General features: G+C 41.5%; 1 protein-coding gene across 6 annotated transcripts in view; it reads left to right on the top strand.

The window, feature by feature from the left end:
- The window catches only part of Pde1c (phosphodiesterase 1C), a 528369-nt gene that overhangs the window by 263976 nt on the left and 243289 nt on the right, over positions 1-21104 (top strand). The window contains exon 3 of one of the 6 annotated variants that reach the window (XM_057762584.1): positions 9170-9196. The exons of the other annotated variants lie outside the window; for them this stretch is intronic. Within the exon in view, the coding sequence (XP_057618567.1) occupies positions 9170-9196 (27 nt within the window). The remainder of the gene's footprint in view (positions 1-9169; positions 9197-21104) is intronic. 6 annotated transcript variants of the gene reach the window in all.

Raw genomic sequence — 21104 nt, forward strand, 5'->3', positions numbered from 1 at the left:
GGAACTCAATGCATAGCTGAAACTGGCTTGAATGTCTTATCTTTCTGTTTCAGCCTTCAAAGTGCTGGGATTATAGGTTTGAGATACCTTGTTCAAGTTCCAGAAAGTTCTTATGTTAAAATGTTAAATGTTAAAAAACAACAACACTAAAAGGGAGGGCAATAGCTAGATGCTAAGTGAGTGATACTGATACTGGATGCCAGGTTCAGAGTGCCTTCCTCTTGCTAATAGAGCAGGTACTTGGAAAAGAAGTCTCTGTGTACACCAGAGGAGGAAGTGGTGAGAACCCAGTGCGAGGCTAGAGTCTCGCATTTAGAGTGCATTTTCTGCACTCGAATCCTAATACTATTTAATAGTACATCATTGCTTCTTATCATAAGTTATTTGTACTGACTTATTAGCTAATTATAGCCCAATATTTGACAGCTGTGTGCATATTATTTTGTCCAAGACTTGCACATGACTGTCAGTTGGGAAACAGCCCTAAGCTTAGAGGTTTCTGTATTCAAGTTCTAGTGTTCTGTCATGATATCGCGTGTGTGTGTGTGTGTGTGTGTGTGTGTATGCGTGCATGCATGTGTGTGTGCACGCACGTGTGTGTGTGTGTAGAAAAATGCCTTCTTTGGTTTCTGTATATGGATGGAGAGGGCATCTAAGACCTCCATTACAGATTTTTGAGGACTGACTAAGATGAGGCATATAAAATAGCCTGTGACAACTTTGAGGATGGCCACCACCATTTGACATTAGTAATAAAAGGTGCATTTTGCAGCAAACGAACATTATTTTTGGAGAAGGAATATTTAATTTATGTAAGGAATTAACATTCTTCAGGCTTTTATTGGAGAGTGTTCTTTATTTAAAATCTTCTTGACAGCTGTTATTAAACAAAACTAATGAACCTTAATGAGCACAATGTGAAGATTTTCTACATAGTAAAATTATGAAAAAGCTAGAGAGTAATTCAATTAAGACATGAAATTGAAAGTCATAGTCACTGGTTTTTATTCATCTTTCTGTAGAGAACTCAGCGGTCACCCATTCACTTAGAAAACATTTCCTCATCTCTGTGTGCCTGGTCACAGGAATTTCCTAGGAAATGAGGCAAAGGCTTTCCCTCTGAGTGGATGTTCCATCTAAAGACAGAGAGAACTGTTAGCAAGATTTTCAGAAATAGTAGTTTACACCGATGAGTGTCGCAGAGAGAGAAAAGATGCTATCAAAATGGTTAGGAGGATACAAACTGGGTCTCGGACTAGGAGAAGACTCTTAGAGAAGTAAAATTCAGTCTGAAACATGAAGAAGTTGATATTAGTAAAAGTATCGGGGAAGAGTATGTGAAGGAATTCAAGGCCAGTTTCTCAGAAATGGACACATCTGTGGGACGCAGGTGCCATGGCACAGAGAGGCAGAAGACTGCAGGCTGGCCATCCAGTGGAGGGCCAGAGCCAGCTCCATCTTCCAGTGTGAGCACAGGGAGCCATTATCTGAACAGTGAGATCAGAGGACTTTGGGGGCATTTTGTCCCACACGGCTTGAATATGGGGGTAAGGACAAAGCCAGTTTTTACCTTGATCTCTAGGTGTTTTTCACTTAGGGAAGAATCTCTGAGGGCCTGTGCATGTTTTCAGGTGTGGATTTGCAGGCTCAGTGGCAGGTGGGAACAGGTTGAATGGGGAACACAGGTGATGAGGTCACTTTTGGATGTACTGAATATGAGGCAATTCAAGAGCATCATGGGAGTGATAGTGCGAGCATGAGGAATTGGTGAGTCTGCAGATTGAAAAAAAGAACTAGATCAGTTACATAATATACAACCCAGCAAGGTAAGAAGAAAAACTGTGTGTCTGAATGATGCTCCATTAATATTCCTGTAGATGCCACAATAAGAGACAATACACCCATGACCAGTGGCTTAGCTAGTCTAACATAGGAGACAGGAAATCGGGGTTTGTATATAATTTCTTATTGGCATTTTCTTGTTCAAAATAACATTAAAACACAGACTGTAACCACAGCACATAGCCATGTTTAAAAATCTAGTACTGATCATTAGGTATAATCCCCATCTAAACACAGGTATGGAGTGGAGACAGAAGCCTGGAGGAAGGCAGGACCCTTTCTAGTATTCTAAAGGCTATGAGGGATTTTGACCCAGGAAGTGGAAGGAGGAGACTGTTATCAGGCACATTCTGAGAACTACAGAGCAAGAAGACCCAGGCAACTGAGCCCTGAAACCCTGCACGCAGCACACTGTGAAGGGGCCTGGTGGTGTATAAGCCCAATGGATTCTGAGTAATCTAATTTATCCAGAATCCAATCAACCCAAACTCTTAAATAACCAGAATACTTCCTGTATTCTGGAGACACACCTAACACAGGTGGATGTGAGAGATGAATCTTTGAAAACTACTACTTCCACATATGTCTTAGTCCAAACTTAGACGAATATCCCCAATATTTTCTCTGCTTCTCTGTCTGTCTTTTTTTGTTGCTGTTGTTGTTACTTTGCTTTTTTTTTATTATATAAAAAAACATCCAGAAGTTGGTTGTGAATTTTTGCAGTTGATTCTATGGTGCTTTATGTTTTTTGATGCAGTTTAATTGGTATTTTCCAAGTGCATTCTGCTCATGTGGACAGGTCGTATGTATCAGTCCAATCCTCCATTTTTTTCTCAATTATCTATGTACTTAGCACTCTCAGAAATGGTGACTTTTGCCTGACTGATTTCATGTTTGAATGTGATCATCTTTTCCATACCAAATGTGGATTCATCTTGAGTTATGGCTCAGTAATTCAACACTTTTACGTGAGAGTTGATCTATGAGCAATACCCCCTACATGTGTCTCTAAAGGTCTGAGTGTTGTCATGCAACTCACTTCCTCTCTCTGACTCTGTCATAGGGATGACTGTGAAGGCTTCTGTAATGCCTGCAGCTTAAGCTCAACGAAATAGATTTTATTCAGTAATGTATACAGTCCTGAATGATCATTGTCATAGACCCTGACTGCTAACTGAGGAACAAGATGCACCTTCATTATTATGGTCTCGTCTACTCAGTTTGAAATATAAGAATCATTTATCAGATATTGATTATCATGAACATTGTTTAGCCCCCTCAACCTGTCCTTAAAACCACTGTAGGAAATAAGCTGTTTTCCAAAAATGAAAGAACTTTTGAACTACCAGTTTGGCATGGTTTCAGTGACGTCAGAATCAAAGGCTACTTGGTCCAGGGGTCTAGTGCTTTCCCTTGGTAGAAGAAGATGGATGGGTCTAAGGAATCAATCTGCTAGCTCCCTATGCTTTAGATAATCACTTTATTTTGCCATGTTTTAAACCTGAGATTTCCAGAATTGTTTCCAGAGAAATACAAATATCTTAGCGGAAATTAGAAGGCTCTCTGCCTCCAAGAAGCTACAGGATTGACTGGAATTTACTCAGAAATGAATATGAGCCAAAAGCAGGTTTTAACGAAGACCGTGAGGAAGGGTAGGGAGACAAGTGTATCAGGGGGTGGGCAAGAAAGTCTTAGGGACATGAGTCTGTGACCAAAGTCAGAATATGCAGCCTTCATTGTGGCTAACTCTACCTGAGAGAAAAACTAAATAGACGTTAGAAACACAAACCAAAGCCACCCCTTCCCTGATTGTAGGGGTGTGTCTGTGAAGAGAGAGACTTTGTCTTAACCCTTTGGGTTTGTCTCCACATTGGCTATGCCCTTCTCATGTTTATCACTGATGTTATTTAAGTAGGAGCCAGGCTCCCAGGGAGGAGGTTACAGAAATCCATTTCCTTCCTCACGACTCTGCTGCACTTACTACACGGCAAGTTTTGTAAATATATGATAGAGATATGAATCACTTATGAACAAACCACGCTACCAGATTTCCACAAGTGTGACATTTACTTTCTATTTCCTCTGTTAAAAAGCCCTTCCGTTGTTATCCTTGGTGCCACTCATTAGCTCTCTGCCCAGATTTGAGCAATGAGATCTTAGCTATGGTTTTTGACCTGCTCTGTTTGAAAAGCCTTGCTTCCAAACATGGGAAGATCTCAGCGTTCTATGAGGAGAGGTCTCATTTGGGGACTTCTCGTAATCCAAGAGCTAAAGTTGTTGACCCAGGATCAGGTGTGAAGCAGGCGCACATAGTGGTGTTGGATTTCTGTCTAGCCAGCTGTCTGCAGACAGATGAGGGTCTGGTGGGGGAGAACAATAAAGAGATTGACTTGTGTAAAGACTACAGGAGACACAAAAGGGCCACCGTGGAGTCACTGTGTGAATCGGTAGCTACACATAGGCTTCCTGGGAGGCTCTTTAACTTCGAATATATTAGCTTCTCCTTAGATGTTATTATTATCTTCCCTCTGGCCTGTACTAGCCAGAGGACGTGCTCCCAGCACCCATTCGCTAATGGATTGTCTTATTTACAGTCCCCTTTGAGATAAGCCTTCTATTCATCTCTTCAACCTCAAGTCACAAAGGTAAAGTCTTCTTTCATTTGAATTTGATCTCATTTGACCAATCATGTTAGAATTTTATATATGAGAGAGATGTCTGTCTTCAATAGGACCATAGCCCTCCTTTTTAAAAAGTGGTCTAAGTTAGAGTGCATGAGTTCTAAGAACATTTTTTTTCTCCCATAGAAAACTCACTACAAAAATCTAGAAACTAATAACAAAGCTCAAGACTCTTTACTACCTATTGGGCTACTCTAGGCTAAAGTGAACCTTTGTTTACTTTATACATTGTTCATTATTACATATATATTCATATATATGCATATACAATGTTTGTTATTTATATATTTGTCCTGCCCCGAGTCTTTGGGCACATGGAATTTCATTTTGTAGCTCATCTCTGAGACCCACGTGATAGGAAAAGAGTCCTAATTCTTACAATTTTTACTCTGACGTTCACACATGCACTATTGCATAGGTGTATTTCCCACATACTCACATATAAGTAAATAAATAAAGGTGATAAAAATTAAAAAGAGATATTTACACCAGTACCTCTGGGTACTTAATGAAAGTGTGAGAAGAATAAGTCACTTGTGTGTTCACCAGCATTTTGGTATTCAAAATGCGAATGGCCAGAAGGCTATCAGGATATGTAGTTGTAAAAACCTAGGTTTTAATGTGTGCATTATGGAAATGAATTACTGAAAGGAAAGAGAAATATACAAAGGCTCTCCATTATCAGAAATCCAGAGACGGTTCATACAAATGGGTTAAGAGATCAGTAGAAGTATCTGGTTCTACCCACTTCTTTCCAGTCTGCACCAGACATGCCAATACAAAACAAAAGCAAAGAATCAGATGGCCAGTCTGGTCTGGGCTCATTTCACAGCCATTTGTGCCTTCTCCCTCAGTCCACTTTCCCACAGGGACATCCATGTGATCTGGCCTTGTGGAAACATATAGTTAAACTACTTCGTGACTCTCTAACTCTCCATCCCCTTGAGGGAACCAAGGGCTGAGAAGTAAGATAAGCTGCATCTGTCTGTCCTCAGTGCCGTGCTCTCCATAGGGAAGGATGAAAACATGATTGTTTCCACCAAGAGTCGCTCTCCCAGAAAAGCAGGGTACACCCAAGGCAGAGTTTGATTCTTACTATGTGTCTGGCTATGTATTCAGTTTCTCAAACCCCCAACATTACTGTGCCCAACAGGGTGGTGTCTTGCTGCCAACCTAAAGTGAAATCTGAATATTTTGGTTTTTCAATGTAAGCTTGCTGGAATATTAAGCTCATTTTTTTTTGAGGTACCCATATGGCTTCTGCTCAGATACACACTAGAGAAGAGTGTAAGGTGCTACCAGGCAATCCATAATTTAACATCAGTGTCTAATCATTCCCACTTATCCTGGGCATTAGAAAAACATTCCCAAATAAAGTGCTTAACTTTGGAATACTTACTACTTAATTTTGATCAAAGCTGTGCCTCTTTGCTTTGGAAACTCCCAGCTATCGAAATGCAAACAAAGTCATTTTCAATCTTCTTTGCTCCTTGTCACAGTTTTGGGACTTTTTGGAAGTTGAGTTCTTTCCCAGCTTGGCCTCATGGAGATGGCCTGCTGCCTCTTGGGCTCTGCATCTTCCACACTACTGTCAGCTTAATGCAGATTCCAGAGCAAGGGACTTCTTTCTGCCCTTCTTTCTGACAGCAGCTCAGTCTAGCTATGTGAACTGCGAGATTTTGCTGTCTTGTTTCAGGTTTCCACAACTCATATTTTAAGTAAACTCCATCAACCAAAACAATAGCGTTCTCACAAGCGGTGAGTTAGGGAGGAGTTCTGCTGAAGTTCTTCAGAAACAAAAGGCCAGGAATAACCTGGGTTTCTTTTCCAGCTCCTTTCCTGCATTTGACTGGAAAGACCCTGGTGTGTTTTCTGCTGTTGGGCTGGTTTTCTTCCAGTATCTAAGCTTCCTGCTGGAATCTTTTGACCTCTTTGCATGATTCTCCCCAACACTCTTTGAAGTCTTCAGAATTTTAAAGTCTTCAGAATTTTATTTTCCATAATAGACTCTTTAAGCCTCTATATCTTTAGAACTAGTTATTTCATCTGGTTATTTAGTAACTTAATTACTTAAAGAGTTGCTTAAATTTTTTTATTTTGAGCCTCATTTCAATAAAGTATGAGGTAGGTTCACACTCTCTAGGGTTTGTAGGGTTTCTGAATCAGTTACTTGCAATTCCAGGAAGGGAAAAATGGTGTTCACCGTGAGCTAGCTCCCCAGACTCCTTCTTCCTTTTCTTCTCTATGTAGGAAACCACGGCTATAGGAGATGTCCTTACTTTCCTAGTAAATCCTCAGTAAAGGAAAGGAATACAATGAAAGCATTTTTATTTCTTGCTAGGTACATTCATATTAGGAGCATGGACCACCTTGAAACCCAGCTGGAGGCTTATCTAGCTCAGAAGGCCCTCTGAGGAGGTGATACCTCAACTGAGACCTGAATAAGGAGCAGGAATCAGTGTCTGGGTACCATCTGCACTCTCAAGAGTACCTGAGTATTGAACCTTGAGCATTTTCCATGGACTTGAGAGTATTTCTATATTTTGAATGCTGACTCTCAAATACCATGGCATTACTGGTGTGGGGTTCACCTTGATTTGGGGAAGTGTCTAAACAGACGAGACAATAAAAGAGAACCTTACTGTCTTTGCAATCAAGAACACTTCTCTGGAATTCAGGAGCGTCAGGAATGGAGTAGCCCTGTCTCCCTTTCCTTGGTCTAACAAATGCAGAGGCCGTATTTGGACCTGTGTGGATAACAGCTGCAAGGGATCCCTTCGCTTGGCCCAGGGATATTTACAATCTGCTGACCCATGCCAGTTGATGTGCAAGGTTTTTGGACAGATGCAGAACGCCATGTGGAAAGGTTGCTAATCTCACAAACTCAAAACTGGTGGTGGAGGAAATCAAATACTTGGAATGCCCAGCACATGGCAGAACCAGTACCTGGTGAATTAAATAGCCGTTTTCCAGCTGGGATTATTCTGCCCTTTTCACCGACGTGTACACAAAAGCATGAGTTACAACACAACTGAACTCGAGGCCTCCTAGTCGGTGAAGTTATTAAATTAGATTTAAACCCCTTAAACTGTATCTTACAGTTGTTGTTATAAAATACCACATGAGGTGCATGCCTTCTTTTCTTTCCAGAATAAATTCATTTGGAGAGTTATGGGAGATTAGCGGGGCACAAGTGGGTATTTAAGTAGGTGCTGAAAACGAAGCTCTTCTTTCCATTCCCCTTTGATCTCCCCCTCCCGCCCCCGGCCCCCAGCAGTGCCTTTGTGCAGCCCTTGCAAAGGACAGGGCACCATGGGAGCCACCAGCACAGGCTGCCTTCCTCTGGTCCTCTGTGATTCATCATTTCTGATGAATTGTGGGGATTCTAAGCAGAGGCCAAGAATGCCCAAGAGGCCCATTATGTGCCTTTGGGGGACTTTTCAGCCTTTCCTTAGTTTTTCCATGAACTTGAGTGGCTTCATGTGCTGTAAATGCTGACTTTCAAACACCATGACATTATTTGTGTGGGATTTGCCTTGATTTGGGGAAGTGTCTAAGTAGATGAGACAAGAAAGGAAAACTTACGAGGTGCTGTGAGGAAACAGAACTTCCTCTCAAGGTTTTCCTTTCCTCCAATTCTCTCCATTGGAGAATCTGCTAAAACTCTCCTGAGGATCTTAGGAGCTGATTCAAAACTGACACAGTCTTGAATGACACTGGGTATTGAATCAACTTTTAAGTTCATCTTCCTCTTGAATGTCACAGTGACCTTGGTGGAATAGTCAGAGCGGAAGTCACATCTCTGCTTGAGAGACCAGGAATCCCCAGGTATATGAGATTTGTCCAAGGCTAACTGACAAGGAAGTGACAGAGATACACTGTACCTGGGCCTCTCCTGCTTCCCAGGAAAGTCTCAACCACACCATTAGCAAGTGTAGATGCTGCTTCTATTGTGTGCTTCTAGACTTTCTTAGAGCCTCATTTCCCATTTCATCCTTCTTTGGAAATCTATTTCTGATTTCATGGTTTAGTTCTGTAAAACAACTATATTTTTAAAAGGATTATATAGGACTTTTTAGCTTTGGGATGCAGTTTAGTAACAGACATATGCTTAATATGCTTGAGGTCCTATGTGTGATTTCCAGCACACACACACACACACACACACACACACACACACACACACACAGCCTGATGATGAAGATGATAATAACAATTGTAAAAGTACAAATAACTAATAATTATTGGCCATTAATGGTACCAAAGACTTTTTATAAGCCTCTGCTCACTGTGCTCTAATCCAATGGATCTTGGAAAGGCTGAGGCTTGAACCTGGATCTTGCTGTCTTTAAACCCGGCCTCAATTGGGATCTCACACTGCCTTCTAAGGGAGGAAGGGAAACACATGGGAGCAGAGCCCCTGAGCTCCTGGAATGCTGCCTTTCATGGTGACGTTTACATGTGTTTCTGGCTGTCCAAACAATGACATAACAATCACAGATTAGCAGCTGGACTCGGAAATGACAGTGCAGAAGGAAATCCCAGAACTGTCGATACATATGCCCGATCCCTGCTAAAGTAATCCCTTCTGCCATTGCCTGCCAAAGGATCTTTCTGACATGAGTTTATGCTTCTTCTTTCTACAGGAGGAAATATAAGAAAACGTCGCAGAGGTAAGTGCATCCTTCTGGGAAGTGGAACCTTCTGGGCTGTGGTTGATGAGCTGTGATGCAGCTCTTCCCAAGTTCGGCTTGTGGTGCACTGAAATTGGAATAAAGAGTCCCTGAGTCCTCCTTTGTGAGTAGCCTGCTTTATCTCCTGCACCTCATCCCCCGTCGTGGCTGCTGCTCTAAATTAAAATTGATTGTAAGGTGTAGTGTATATCAGTGGGTAGACAGCTCATGTGAGCAGATCCTATGGATTTGGAAGCTTGTTACTGCTGTGCTGTGATTTTTGCCAGATCCTTGACCAATAAGGGATGGGACTGCGTGGGCAGGTGAGAGGTGATGCTTCGTGGGGATGAGTGCAGAGGCTTTGGATTCTCGTTCACCAGAGTGACTGAGGAGATACTGCTTAGCCACTTGCACAAAGCACCTTAGAGCAATGGTAACCTTTTGATTTGATTGTAGAAAGGGTAATTTGAAAAACAATCTGTCATATTCTCTAAGTACCTACTGCATGCCCAAGGGCCTGGCCTGGCTCTCTCTGGGCTGTGTTTTGCAGCCACTCGGAAGAAGAACCTTGAAGCTATTTGGTACACACTGTCCCCACCCCTTAAGGATACAACAACTCCAACCTGCATACTTTGCATTTGTCATTCCAGTCTTTGAGGGTGACATTTCTCCCATTGAAGTGTCCTTCAGTAGATGGTGGTTGCTGGTTCAGGAGGACATAAGTTTTTTTATGCATGTATAAAAGTGATAAACACAGGGAAAGTGAGTGTAACCTCTAAATAATGGAATAATAAAGTGAACCTAGGAAATATCATGAGCGCCGTGGCTGAATTGATTCACTGATCTAATTTTTCAATGATTTTCTGTGATGTATATTTAAAGTGCACAATAAGATGATTTGATTTAAGAATGTATGGTAAAATTATTACTATAGTGAAAAAATTAGCATACCCTTTCCTTCACATATATAATTCGTCGATTTATTAGGTTTTATTTGAAGCAAGGTCTTACTTTGTACCATAAGCTGACCCGGAATTCACTCTGCAGTGGAGGTTGCCCTAAACTAATGGCAATCCTCCTGCTTCAGCTTTCTGAGTGTTGGGATTACAGATTGAGCCACCATGCCAGACTGGTTCATCTAACATATTTTCTAGTGTTTTATTTTCATAAGCTTATTTGATAATGATGGTACACACAACCTTCTATGGCCTCCTTAGCTTCTGGTCCAGCAACATCTCTTGCCTCTTCCAATGTTTTTCCTTCCTCTCTAAACTTTCATATGGTGTAATTCTAAAAGTGACTGATACTGCTTGGGGTGGGTAGGTGATTTCTTAAGAAGAGCTCTGATTGTCTTTTCATTTGTGTATTTATCTGAGGCTTATTTAAGAGCACAGACCACATGTGCGTCAGGGAGCTTCTCTGGAGTGATTCAGAACATAATTGATTAACTTTGAAGTTACCCAGGAAACCCATGGAGAGAGTGGATGGATGTTGCCTGTGGTGACAGTCCTTGTACTGCACGCGCTGTGGTGACACTTTCCTGTTTCTTGCTTACGTTACTCCTGACTAAAACTGTTAGTTAGTGCTCTGAGATTTCTGCTTTCTGTGTGTTACAAAGCTGCTTCATCTTTTGTTCTTTCTCTCTAGTGTATTACACTTTCTGGTAGTTTGTTTTCATTCCGCCACAGGCCTGAAATATTGCTGCCTCTGAGCAAATGTTGTTAAATGAAGTATTGCTAACTGTTCCTACAGACTGAACCTTTAAGTTGATTTTCTCCCACCCCACACTATTGGTGATAGCACCAGAGAGAAGGATCCTACACTATCCTATGCACTTTAACCTTGAGTTGATTAAAAGAGAAACAGAAATTATTTTCTCATAGCATACAGGTTAAATAATATCATGAGATCTCCCCAGACGTTTTCTAGAAAAGGTGAATTAATTCTGGAAGAGCCAGACTTGAGATGTCATGGTGGAATGCAAGTCAGAACAAAAGTGCCATCATTTATAACAAGTACATTTTGTGCAAATAGCATCGTCAACTATTCCCGTCTTAGTGGCCTTCATTACGGAGAACCATTAGGTATATAATCAACATAAGTACCAAAATATCCTAGGCTACCGGGTTTGGGAAGTCCATTCCAAACAAACAGGCATGTGCAGACTTTCTGTTGGCCAAGCTTTTGTGGTCTACATTTCAGCCTAGAAGCCTAGGGTTGGCTTTTCATGGTCTTTGAGTTCAGTAGTACAGATTTCAGTAGATTGCAGCAAGATAAAAACCACTATCCAAGTAAAATTTGCCAATAGTTTTCAATAAAAACATATTTAAATAGCCATTTATCAACTTTTCTAGTCAGTATCATCTAGTAGAGATTGCTGTGTTCTGTGTTTTCTAGTGTGCAGTCCAAAGACACACACATATATAGCTGGGCTATGTGAGTTACTGAGATGAAAACTGGTTACAATTTGAAGGCTTCCTGGAGGTTGCTATCCTATTACAAATGCTGATGGCTTACACAGCCAACTACATACTTCTGTCTTGTTTAGGATGGTGGGTTCATGGTAGTAATAGCATAAAAACCACTGAGCAGGATATAAGTTAATCACTCAGATTGGAGGGTACTATAGTCTTCAGTAGTAAAATGTAATTATCATTTTTTACATGGGCTAGCCATGGATATGAGACATTTCAGCACCACCTCAATTTTATACTAAAGGCAGACAGACCGGTGGGTGGGCGTCTTATTAAAGAGCTGCTCAAACCTGTCACTGTTCAAATTACTATAGTGGCTATTTATGAAAGTGTGTTTTCATGTAACTGATGTGAATGCAATTTTATTTTTTATTTTGTGCCAGAAATAAAGATTGCTTTGTGCCACCTTTATTGATGCTGAAGTACAAATTTAAAAAAAAAAAAATCAGTTTTGAACTCTTCTACTTTTAATAATTTTCATATTAAATAGATCTATGTCCTACTGATATCTTATAAACAACAGACTGTTCTCAGCACTGTGGCTCAATCATTTTATTTTGCTCATGAGTCATGGCCTAGGAGATCCAGGTGGGACTTGGGCTCATGGTTTGGCTGGGATTGAACTGGTGTCAGCTGGGGTTGCTCTGAGTGGACATGCTGCATGCAGGAGCTATGGTGCTCCATGTCTCTGTGTCTGCCTCCAGCATCCCTCCCATCTCCCCACAAAGCTTTCACTCCCCACATACTTTTTTGTAGCTCCCTTCTGTATGACAGTCTCAATCAAGGTGGCTATGCTTCTTTTGTGGCTTCTGGAGCTGAGTGGTCCAAGTGGCAGCATTAGAACCTGCTTGTCTCTCACTTGAGTTCGGGGTTGACACACTGGCCCAAAGTCACTTCTGCTGTGTCACTGCTCAGTCTACCAGCACACCTGGATGTTCAGTAGTCTGCTGCCTTCTTCAATCCATGTAGCTGACCTTCAGCCTTTTCCAGAATGACTTCGTCTGAGACTCTTCTAGAAGCTCTAGGTATACCATTAGACAAATGGTGTAGGTAATTTAAGAGGACTGTCCCACTAGTTAGACACTACTGTGCCTGGCTTGTGTGTTTGCCAACAAGATACCTTAGGGGAGGAAGTAGCTGTGAATGTTTTTCATGTTAGGGACAAGTGTATTGTTGTGACTGGCAGTGAATTCTTAATGTAGCTAGTTTATTATTTATTTATTTGTGTGCATATATGTGGCATGGTGCTCACGTGGAGGCCAGAGGAATGAGAGTCTGTTTTCTCCTCCGTTACGGAGTCAATCTCAGGCTGTCAGGTCTGCCTTCACTCAGGGAGCTGTCTGTGAAGCTCAGGCTCCTCACCATCTCTGCATTATTTAGTCAAATACAACTGGTGGTTTGCTGTAAGAAAACTGAATAGTACTCATGACTTACAAGTTTTATTGTGTAGTTTTGATTTGGACATTGAAGAAAAGATAGCCAAGCATCTATAAATAATCTTTTTTTGTTTAGACTTTTCTTGCTGTTTACACATTTATTTATTGTTCAAAACTATATTAAAGAAAAATACACCTGTTTTCAAAGAATTATCACACTACTCAAGCTCCCCAGAGGGAGTTATTTTTCTTGAAGTAATTCATAAAGTATAAGGCAGATCTTAGTTCAAGGGAATGTTCTGAGTCCATTTTTGGCATTAATGGAAAGATACTTGTTTCTTCCAACACCAGAATAGAAGGGGTGGTGACATTTGATGTGTTCCTTCTGGGTTAGCAAAGGCACAATAGGTGGGAGGCAAGCAGCTTGCTCTACAGAAAACCTCACTAGACTGGATTTTAACCAAACAGCAGTAAGGGGACCCTCCCCATTTTGCTGTTGGGATGAGGTTTGTCCAGGAGGCCCTGTAATTTCAAGGATGGTGAAATGGTAATTTGACAGCTGGAGAGGACTATAGAGTACACCTGCTTCTCAGAAAACTTCTCATCAGGTTGTTCTCGATACAAAATCAGCGTTAAGTCATCAGGCTTGGAGAAGTTTAACTCTTTGAGGAAGCTTGCCAGATCATAGAGAGGATAATTCCAGAGATCTAGAATTCATCTGGTACTCCTAGCCTGCTCTTCAAGAATGGGATTTCTATTCAAGATGGTGTAACAAGCTGGATCAATGTTTGCTTTTCATGGTATTTGATTTTACTGATATATATTTAAAGAGTTACATTTATATAAAATTATTAATTTTTAAAGAACTTATTTTTATTTTATATACATTGATGTTTTGCCTGAATGTATATCTGTATGAAAGTGTCAGATCCCCTGGAACTGGAGTTACAGACAGCTGTAAGTTGCCATGTGGGTCCCGAAAATTGAACCTGGGTTCTCTGGAAGAGCAGCCAGTGTTCTTAACCAGTCCCCCAAATAAAAATTATTAATGAAATTACGATTTTCCAGAAGTTTTCAATGAGAACATTTTTAGATAGTTATTTTAATTTCAACTTCTCTGATGAGTACCATCTCCTGGTAAAGATTTGTATGTCTGCTACTATCGTATCTGTGATTGGTCAGCATGTGGAGAGGCCTCAGCAGCTACATGCCCAACCTTCATGTCCACCCGGTGACAGTTCAGATATTGATCAAAATGTATTAGATTTGGAGTTAAGCCTTTCTAGATAATGAAAGCCTGTAATATTTAGCATGATAGTTAGATTGTTTGTTATTAATTGTATTTCTATTTAGTTTAGATATAAGTTCTGCTTCTTACTATAATTGAGTTATAAATTGGAACAATTAATGAGCTACTAAGTTTATGCTTTTGACAATCACATTACTTTGAGTCACATATATAGTTAATTATAAAAACCTTCCTCTTTAAAAATCCTATCTCTGCTAACTTACTAAAAACTGGAAATAAAATGAGAGGTAAAAATGCCATTGTGGACAGGTCTGTGTGCTTGTAGGTGAGACTCATGTAAACAAAATAATTGCAATAGAATATGGTGGGCCTAAGGAATGAAGGCTACTGGACACTTGCCTGGGTCTGGGGGCGGGGCTTGTGATGTCATACACTTCTCTCACTAGATCACAAACGAGACACATTGCTGCTTACTCTGCACGGTGAAGTCCAGCAGAGTAGTTCAGAATCTTTTCTTCAAAGTGTGCATGGTGAAGTCCAACAGGATAGTTCAGAATCTCTTCTTCAAAGTGTAGGCACGGTGAAGTCCAGCAGGATAGTTCAGAATCTCTTCTTCAAAGTGTAGGCACGGTGAAGTCCAGCAGTATAGTTCAGAATCTCTTCCTGCTCTTCCTGTTTTTGATTCCACTTAAAATGTATGTTTCCCTGATTCTTTGGGTCTTTTCTCAAAGAAACAAATGGCTCAAAAGCAGTCTGGACACAAGAATAATCTGGATATTGACATCTATATAAATATATTTGAAGTGAATATTGTAGTGAGTAGGGAGGCCTCTTCCTGAAGAGGGGCCTCTGTCTGCTGCAAGAGTAATGGAGGAGTCACCCCCTCCAACCATTTTGTTCTTTTCTTCTTGGGCCCTAATGGAGCTCTGGCATCAAATTTGACGAGTTCAGTAAATGATGACATCCACAAGTAATACCCTTTGTCACATCTACCCATCTCTGTCTGCCTTCATGGATCCACTTCTTCCATGAGTCCTTTGCTCATCTGACGCCTTTGCTGTTAATAATAGAGTGTCAGGTTTGAGGGCTAAGGAGGTGAGTGTCTTGCAGTCTTTGGGAAGGCTGCCTGCTAAGCACTTGTATCCTAGTGTGAACAGGTGCATCTCTACCTCTCACATCCTTCCCCAGGTATAATATGATCCTTCGGGGAATACTGAAGTTCTCTTGATATCTTAAAAAACGATTGGTGGACTTCTGTACTCTGTTTTTGCAGTTAAAATTGTCAGTGAAACGAGATGTTCGAGAAGTTAACAGAAGTCACATAGGATTTATTAAGACATGCGTTTCTACATAAATGCATAGTTAACCATGCATTCTGTGGTCTATTTAGTAGAACTGCTTTTCAGAACCTACGAATTAATGAAGACACTAGGGTGTGAAAAGATCTTCTGAGAGGTAAAAACCTTTCAAATATTTTCCTATATTCCCAGTTGCCAGCAGAATTAGGGTGATTTTACAGCAACTGTAGATAGGTCAAGGCAGATGAGAGAGAGCGGGGAGGGGGCAGTTAGAATGCAGATCAGGGATACACATGATACTTAGTATAGGAAAAATACCTTCAGGGTTTGTCATTTTGGATGGAGCAGAATGTGGGAGAGAGGAGGAGGATGGAGGGTCTGCAGAGACAGCTTTGGTTACAGTTCTGAATAGTGGACAACAATCCCTCACTCAGAGGTTCTGCTAAAGCATCAGTAAAAGTCTTATGGTGTGGACCCAGAGAAGCTGATTAGCGGGAGATGAGAACTAGGCAGGGAGGGAGATAGGATCCTGGGCTGTAGGAGGTCAAGTGTTGGTGATGCTGCTGCTAACAGGAAGGACCCCAGCACTGAGCTGTCATTTTCTTAGCTAAGAGGAACAAGTGACTGCAGTGTCCTTATGAGTGGTCATCGCTACCCATCTATGATCAAATCTTGGATATGTTCTTGTATGTTTCTTCAGCATCACTCTGATGTTCTTCCTTCTTACCTGGTTTTGTAGCAGACTGTGCACCTTTGCTTCCTATGGTCTGGTTTTTATTTTGATAATTCAAGCATATTATTTTTTGCTTAGTGTATTGGAAGTCTCCCTAATCATTCCTTTCTTTAGTGGTCTTCATTGTCTCAGTTCTGCATATCTGCATCTAACTGTTTCTCTACAGTCTCTCTGATTGTGTTTAAAAACAACAAACATATTTAAGCATGCACAGAGTAACAATTAGTAAGAAAAACAGGCCATGAAGTTGAAGAAGAGCAAAGTCTTACTTAGGATTTCTGTTTCTGTGAAAAAAACACCATGAACACACAACTCTGATAAAAGAAAACATTTAATTGAGGTTGAGGCTTATGATTTAGAAGTTCAGTCCATTATCATCATGTCAGGGAGCATAGTGGTGTGCAGGCAGACATGGTGCTGGCTACATCTTGGCTAGAAGGCAACAGGAAGTGGAATGAGAGAGGGAAACTATCAGTCAGTTACCCAGCCCTCTAGAAGTTGTGTGAAGGTCTTTTTGGACCTATTCTAAGGTCATCACGAATCATTTTCATGATAGGAGTAAGTGTTGAGTTTCTGGATCAATGTGTCATTGTCTTCCTTCCTTATAGAGTTTTGATTTTTAAAATTAAACATTTAAAAATTTTAATTGCTTACATCATATTTTCCTCCAAGACTCAGTTTAGAAGCACTATCTTTCAATTAGTCTTCTTAGATATTTCCACCTAAAATGTACCCTGCACTTCCAATTATTTCTCATTGAATTCTGTGTACAAGAGTTAGATGTTTGTTGTTCTTGGGACAGTCGTGATAATTTAAATTTTTTTTGAGTGAAGAATGGTGGACAGTGCAGGTATTTATTTTTTAAAATGCAGTATTTTATTTGTTGCTGTTTTGAGTGGTGGTGGTCTCTCTCTCTCTCTTTCTCTCTCTCTCTCTCTGTATGGGAGAGAGAGACACAGAGAGAGAGAGAACAAAAACGAACACACGCGCATACACATATATATGTCAAGTTTACATGGGCAAGCCAAAGGACAGCTTGCTACAACTGGTTCTCTCCTTTCGCCATGCTGATCCTGGAGGTTGAGCCAGGTCGTCAGGCTCGGCAACAGTTCCGACTGAGCCACCTCACTGGCCCTGGGCTTATTCCTTAAAGGTTGTTTGAATGTACGATGGGTGAGGTTGTGGCCCTCCATATGTTTTTTATTGTGGGTGAGAACTAAAGTCGGTGATTCTGTGTATAAACAAGCTCAGGTTGACAGATGACGCATGCTTGCAAATGGTTCTGCATTCACTGCAGAGTCCTGCATCCAGATTCCCATTTGGCTCTCACACTGGCCAGCATGGTGGCCTGTGAGATCAGCAAGACAGATGGCGTGCATGGCAAGAATGTGCAAGTGGATCCTTGCTGGGATCACTGCCTTTGCTTTTCTCGTTCATTTTCTCCACTGAGGTGCTGTGGCTTTGGGTGAAATCTCACAGGACATTTGCTCTGCCTCAATGCTTCAAGATTTATTTTCTTTCATTCTGACCACCAAGCTGGGGCATGTTCAGAGCAGTGTCTCCCGTATTTGAGAAGAATTCTTTTGAATGTTGGAAAATGTGACTATTGCTGGGCTTTTCTGTGATGTTTTGCAGAGTGAGTTTCAGAATCATTTTCTTAGGTTGCATAATGAGGCCCAAATGCCTCTCTAAGAGTGCCAGGAGCCCTGACGATGGGAGGTCATTGTGCTTTACAAGTTATGCTCAGAGTTTAAGTTACCAAAGGAAGCAATGTCTCTAGACCCAACCTAATGTCAGTGCCTGAGATACGAAAGGGTGCAATCAACTGGTTCAATACAGTAATTGCCAAAGCTGGGTCCAAACTCAACCTCCACCAGCAGCTGCATGACAAGTGGCTTTCAGGGCCTCTGGAGACACTGAGTTGATCAGTGTAGATCAGTGTTCCTGATTCTGATACTGTTGATGTGGCAACTGACCTGTGTATGTATCTCAGGCACTTTGATAGATCTCTGCCTATCCACCAGATATCACTTGTTATTCCTTGCTATCTCTTAGTTGTGGTAGCCAAAAATGTCCTCTAGGAATCAAATTCACCTGTAGTGGAGAAGTAGATGACTAGTGTCAAGATTAATATCAAGGTTTTGTCTTTGTCGCTAGTGTCGTTGGCTGTGCCAGTTGCCCATTTCCTGCCACAGTGTCTTCATCTATAGAGTTGACATTGAGATGACATTTGGCTAAAAAGCAGGATTTTCTGGCTCTAATTTTTGGGGTCTTGCAGGGTGTTGGGTACTCTGTGCTATGCAACCAAATTACCAGAAGTAACATAATTTTCACCTACCATGAAGGTCACACTGGATAGGTAACAGGATCTGTGCCCAGAATGATGGTCTTTTGGCCATCAACCAGGCTACCTCTGGTTTAGAGGCTTGTAATTTTGCATAGGTAGGAAGACCTAGCCACGGGAAGAATGTTAAAGAATAGTTGCTGAACTGCAATCTTTGGCACTAAGATCCTGTACCGGGTGAGTTTATCCGGTGCAAGGTAATCACTCCATACACACCACCATCATCTCATCGCAGCGCTACAATGGGCATCCTCTGCACAGAGGACTTAGGAGAAATGAGACACTAACTGGAGGTTTCAGCACAGAGAATGTGCTCCAACCAGACTCTAAAGGCACAGCTTTTAGGTACAGACACTTCCTCGAGTCTCCTGTCTCTGTGGTTTTGTAACTCATTGCAGATGTGGAGACACTATTTATACAGAATAGTTTTATGTCAACTTGACACAAACTAGGGTCATCAGAGAGAAGGGAGGAAGGGAGCGAGCCTCAGTTGAGAAAATGCCTCCTTATGAATGAACTGTGGGCAGGCCTGAAGGGCATTTAAAAACAAACAAACAAACAAAAAAACAAGGTTTCTCTGCTGTAGGGCATTTTTAAAATTAGGGATTCATCTGGTGGGTCCAAGGCCCTTGTGGATGGCACTATCCCTGGGCTAGTGGTCCTGGGTTCTATAAGAAAGCAAACTGAGCAATTCGTGAAGGGCAAGCAGCACAGCTCCATGGTCTCTGCATCAGCACCTGCCTCCAGGTTCCTGCCCTGAATTCCATCAGTGATGAACTGTGATGTGGACGCTTAAGCTAAATGACACCCACCTTTCCTTTCCAAGTGTTTTAGTCATGGAGTTTCAGCACAGCAGTGGTAATCCTAAACAGGATACTATTTGTTTCCTTCCTCAAATGAGGCAGGTAAGTCTACAGAAGTTAAAAGGTCAGAAGGATGCACCTTTGAGACATTGTTTCCCTCCTCTGTCTGTTGTTCATTTTTAAAAGGCGGGGTCTCAAGTAGCCAAGGCTGACCTCAAATCTTTTACGTAGGTAAGGATTTCTGTTCTGTAACGATTTCTGTTCCTCTTGTACCAGCCTCTGGGGTGCTGGGATTACAAACATGCACCGCTCCTGGGGTTGAACCCAGGGCCTCTTGCATGCCACTGGTCTCTTCTGTTCTTTCTGTAAAAGGACATTTTCCACTTGAAATGTTTTTGCATCTGTTCTTAACCTAAAAGGTGCAGCCCCAGGAGAGTTTAATGATGGCGTGTTTTTAAAGAGCTATATTTATGCAGCGTGATTCAAGCGAAGGAAATCCTCCCCCACCACCTGCTGCTTCTTCATTTTTACAAATCATCCATTTTGTGCTTAACATCCTCAAGTATTTTGAAGCCACGTGATCAGTCATCCATAAATCCATAACTCTTTGTTCATAAAAATAGAAACTGAGAGAAATTCATGCTGCCTTTTCTATCCTTGTTTGCTGTCTTGCTGTCTTTCAGCATTCATGTGCTCATTCCCTGAATTTTTCCCGCTCCCTTGGCATGAGCAGAATCTGGACCATTTCTTCATTTTTGGATGCCAGGGAAAGGGAATCAGAATGAGGAATTCCAAACAAGCTGGATAGAACTGAGTAAGTGGAGGATGGACTTTGGAAAAAGCACATCTGCGGTGTTGCTCAGCTAAAGAGTTATTAAGGTGAAAGCTTGGGGTAAACATCAGGGTGCTGGAGTTTTGGTACTTGGGCTGAAACTCACGTCCGGGCACCAACCCTGTGTAATGATGGGTGTGTGTAATGATGGGTGTGTGTAATGATGGGTGTGTGTGTGGTTCCCTTTCACTACTAGAATCTCTTTCTTCTCTCTCATCTGCAAATGGATTTGTTTCTCGAATGCTCTACCTCCTCCTCTGCCTCCTCCTCCTTCTTTTTTCTTGTTATTTCATGACAGGATCTCTCTGTGTAGCCCTGGCTGTCCTGGAACTTATAGGTTGGTGCTTTCTAGGGTTCTTATGGAGCCCAAAACAAAATAGAAATAGCATGTGTAAATCACACAGGAGTTGTTGGTATATAGACAGACACTGACTGCTTGGGCCACCCCTCAGAGAGGCCATCAGGGTGCAGGCAATGCTGTGTTTTGTCTCAGGTCATCTAAGAGAGCTGGTGAGACGAATAGGGCCTTGAGCTTTAGTGGTTCTGTGAGAGCAGGGGCATAGTCTTAGTTACAAAACTGAAAAATCAACAAATTCCGTGCTCAGGGTACACGGAATAGGACTGAAAAATGGCTAAGGAGGGGGAAGTAGAGAAAGTTACATGGGGTCTAAAATAGGAAAGGAAGTTTTCCAGGGCCCTGGATGGTGTGGCTACGGGATTGCTCCATGTGGATAGGCACTTACCTTCCATATTCTTGGACACATTTGTATTTTGTAATTAAAACTTCCTTCCTTTAAGC

The sequence above is a fragment of the Chionomys nivalis genome, chromosome 1 (genome assembly GCF_950005125.1).
Source record: "Chionomys nivalis chromosome 1, mChiNiv1.1, whole genome shotgun sequence".
In the NCBI taxonomy this organism is placed as follows: Eukaryota; Metazoa; Chordata; class Mammalia; order Rodentia; family Cricetidae; genus Chionomys; species Chionomys nivalis.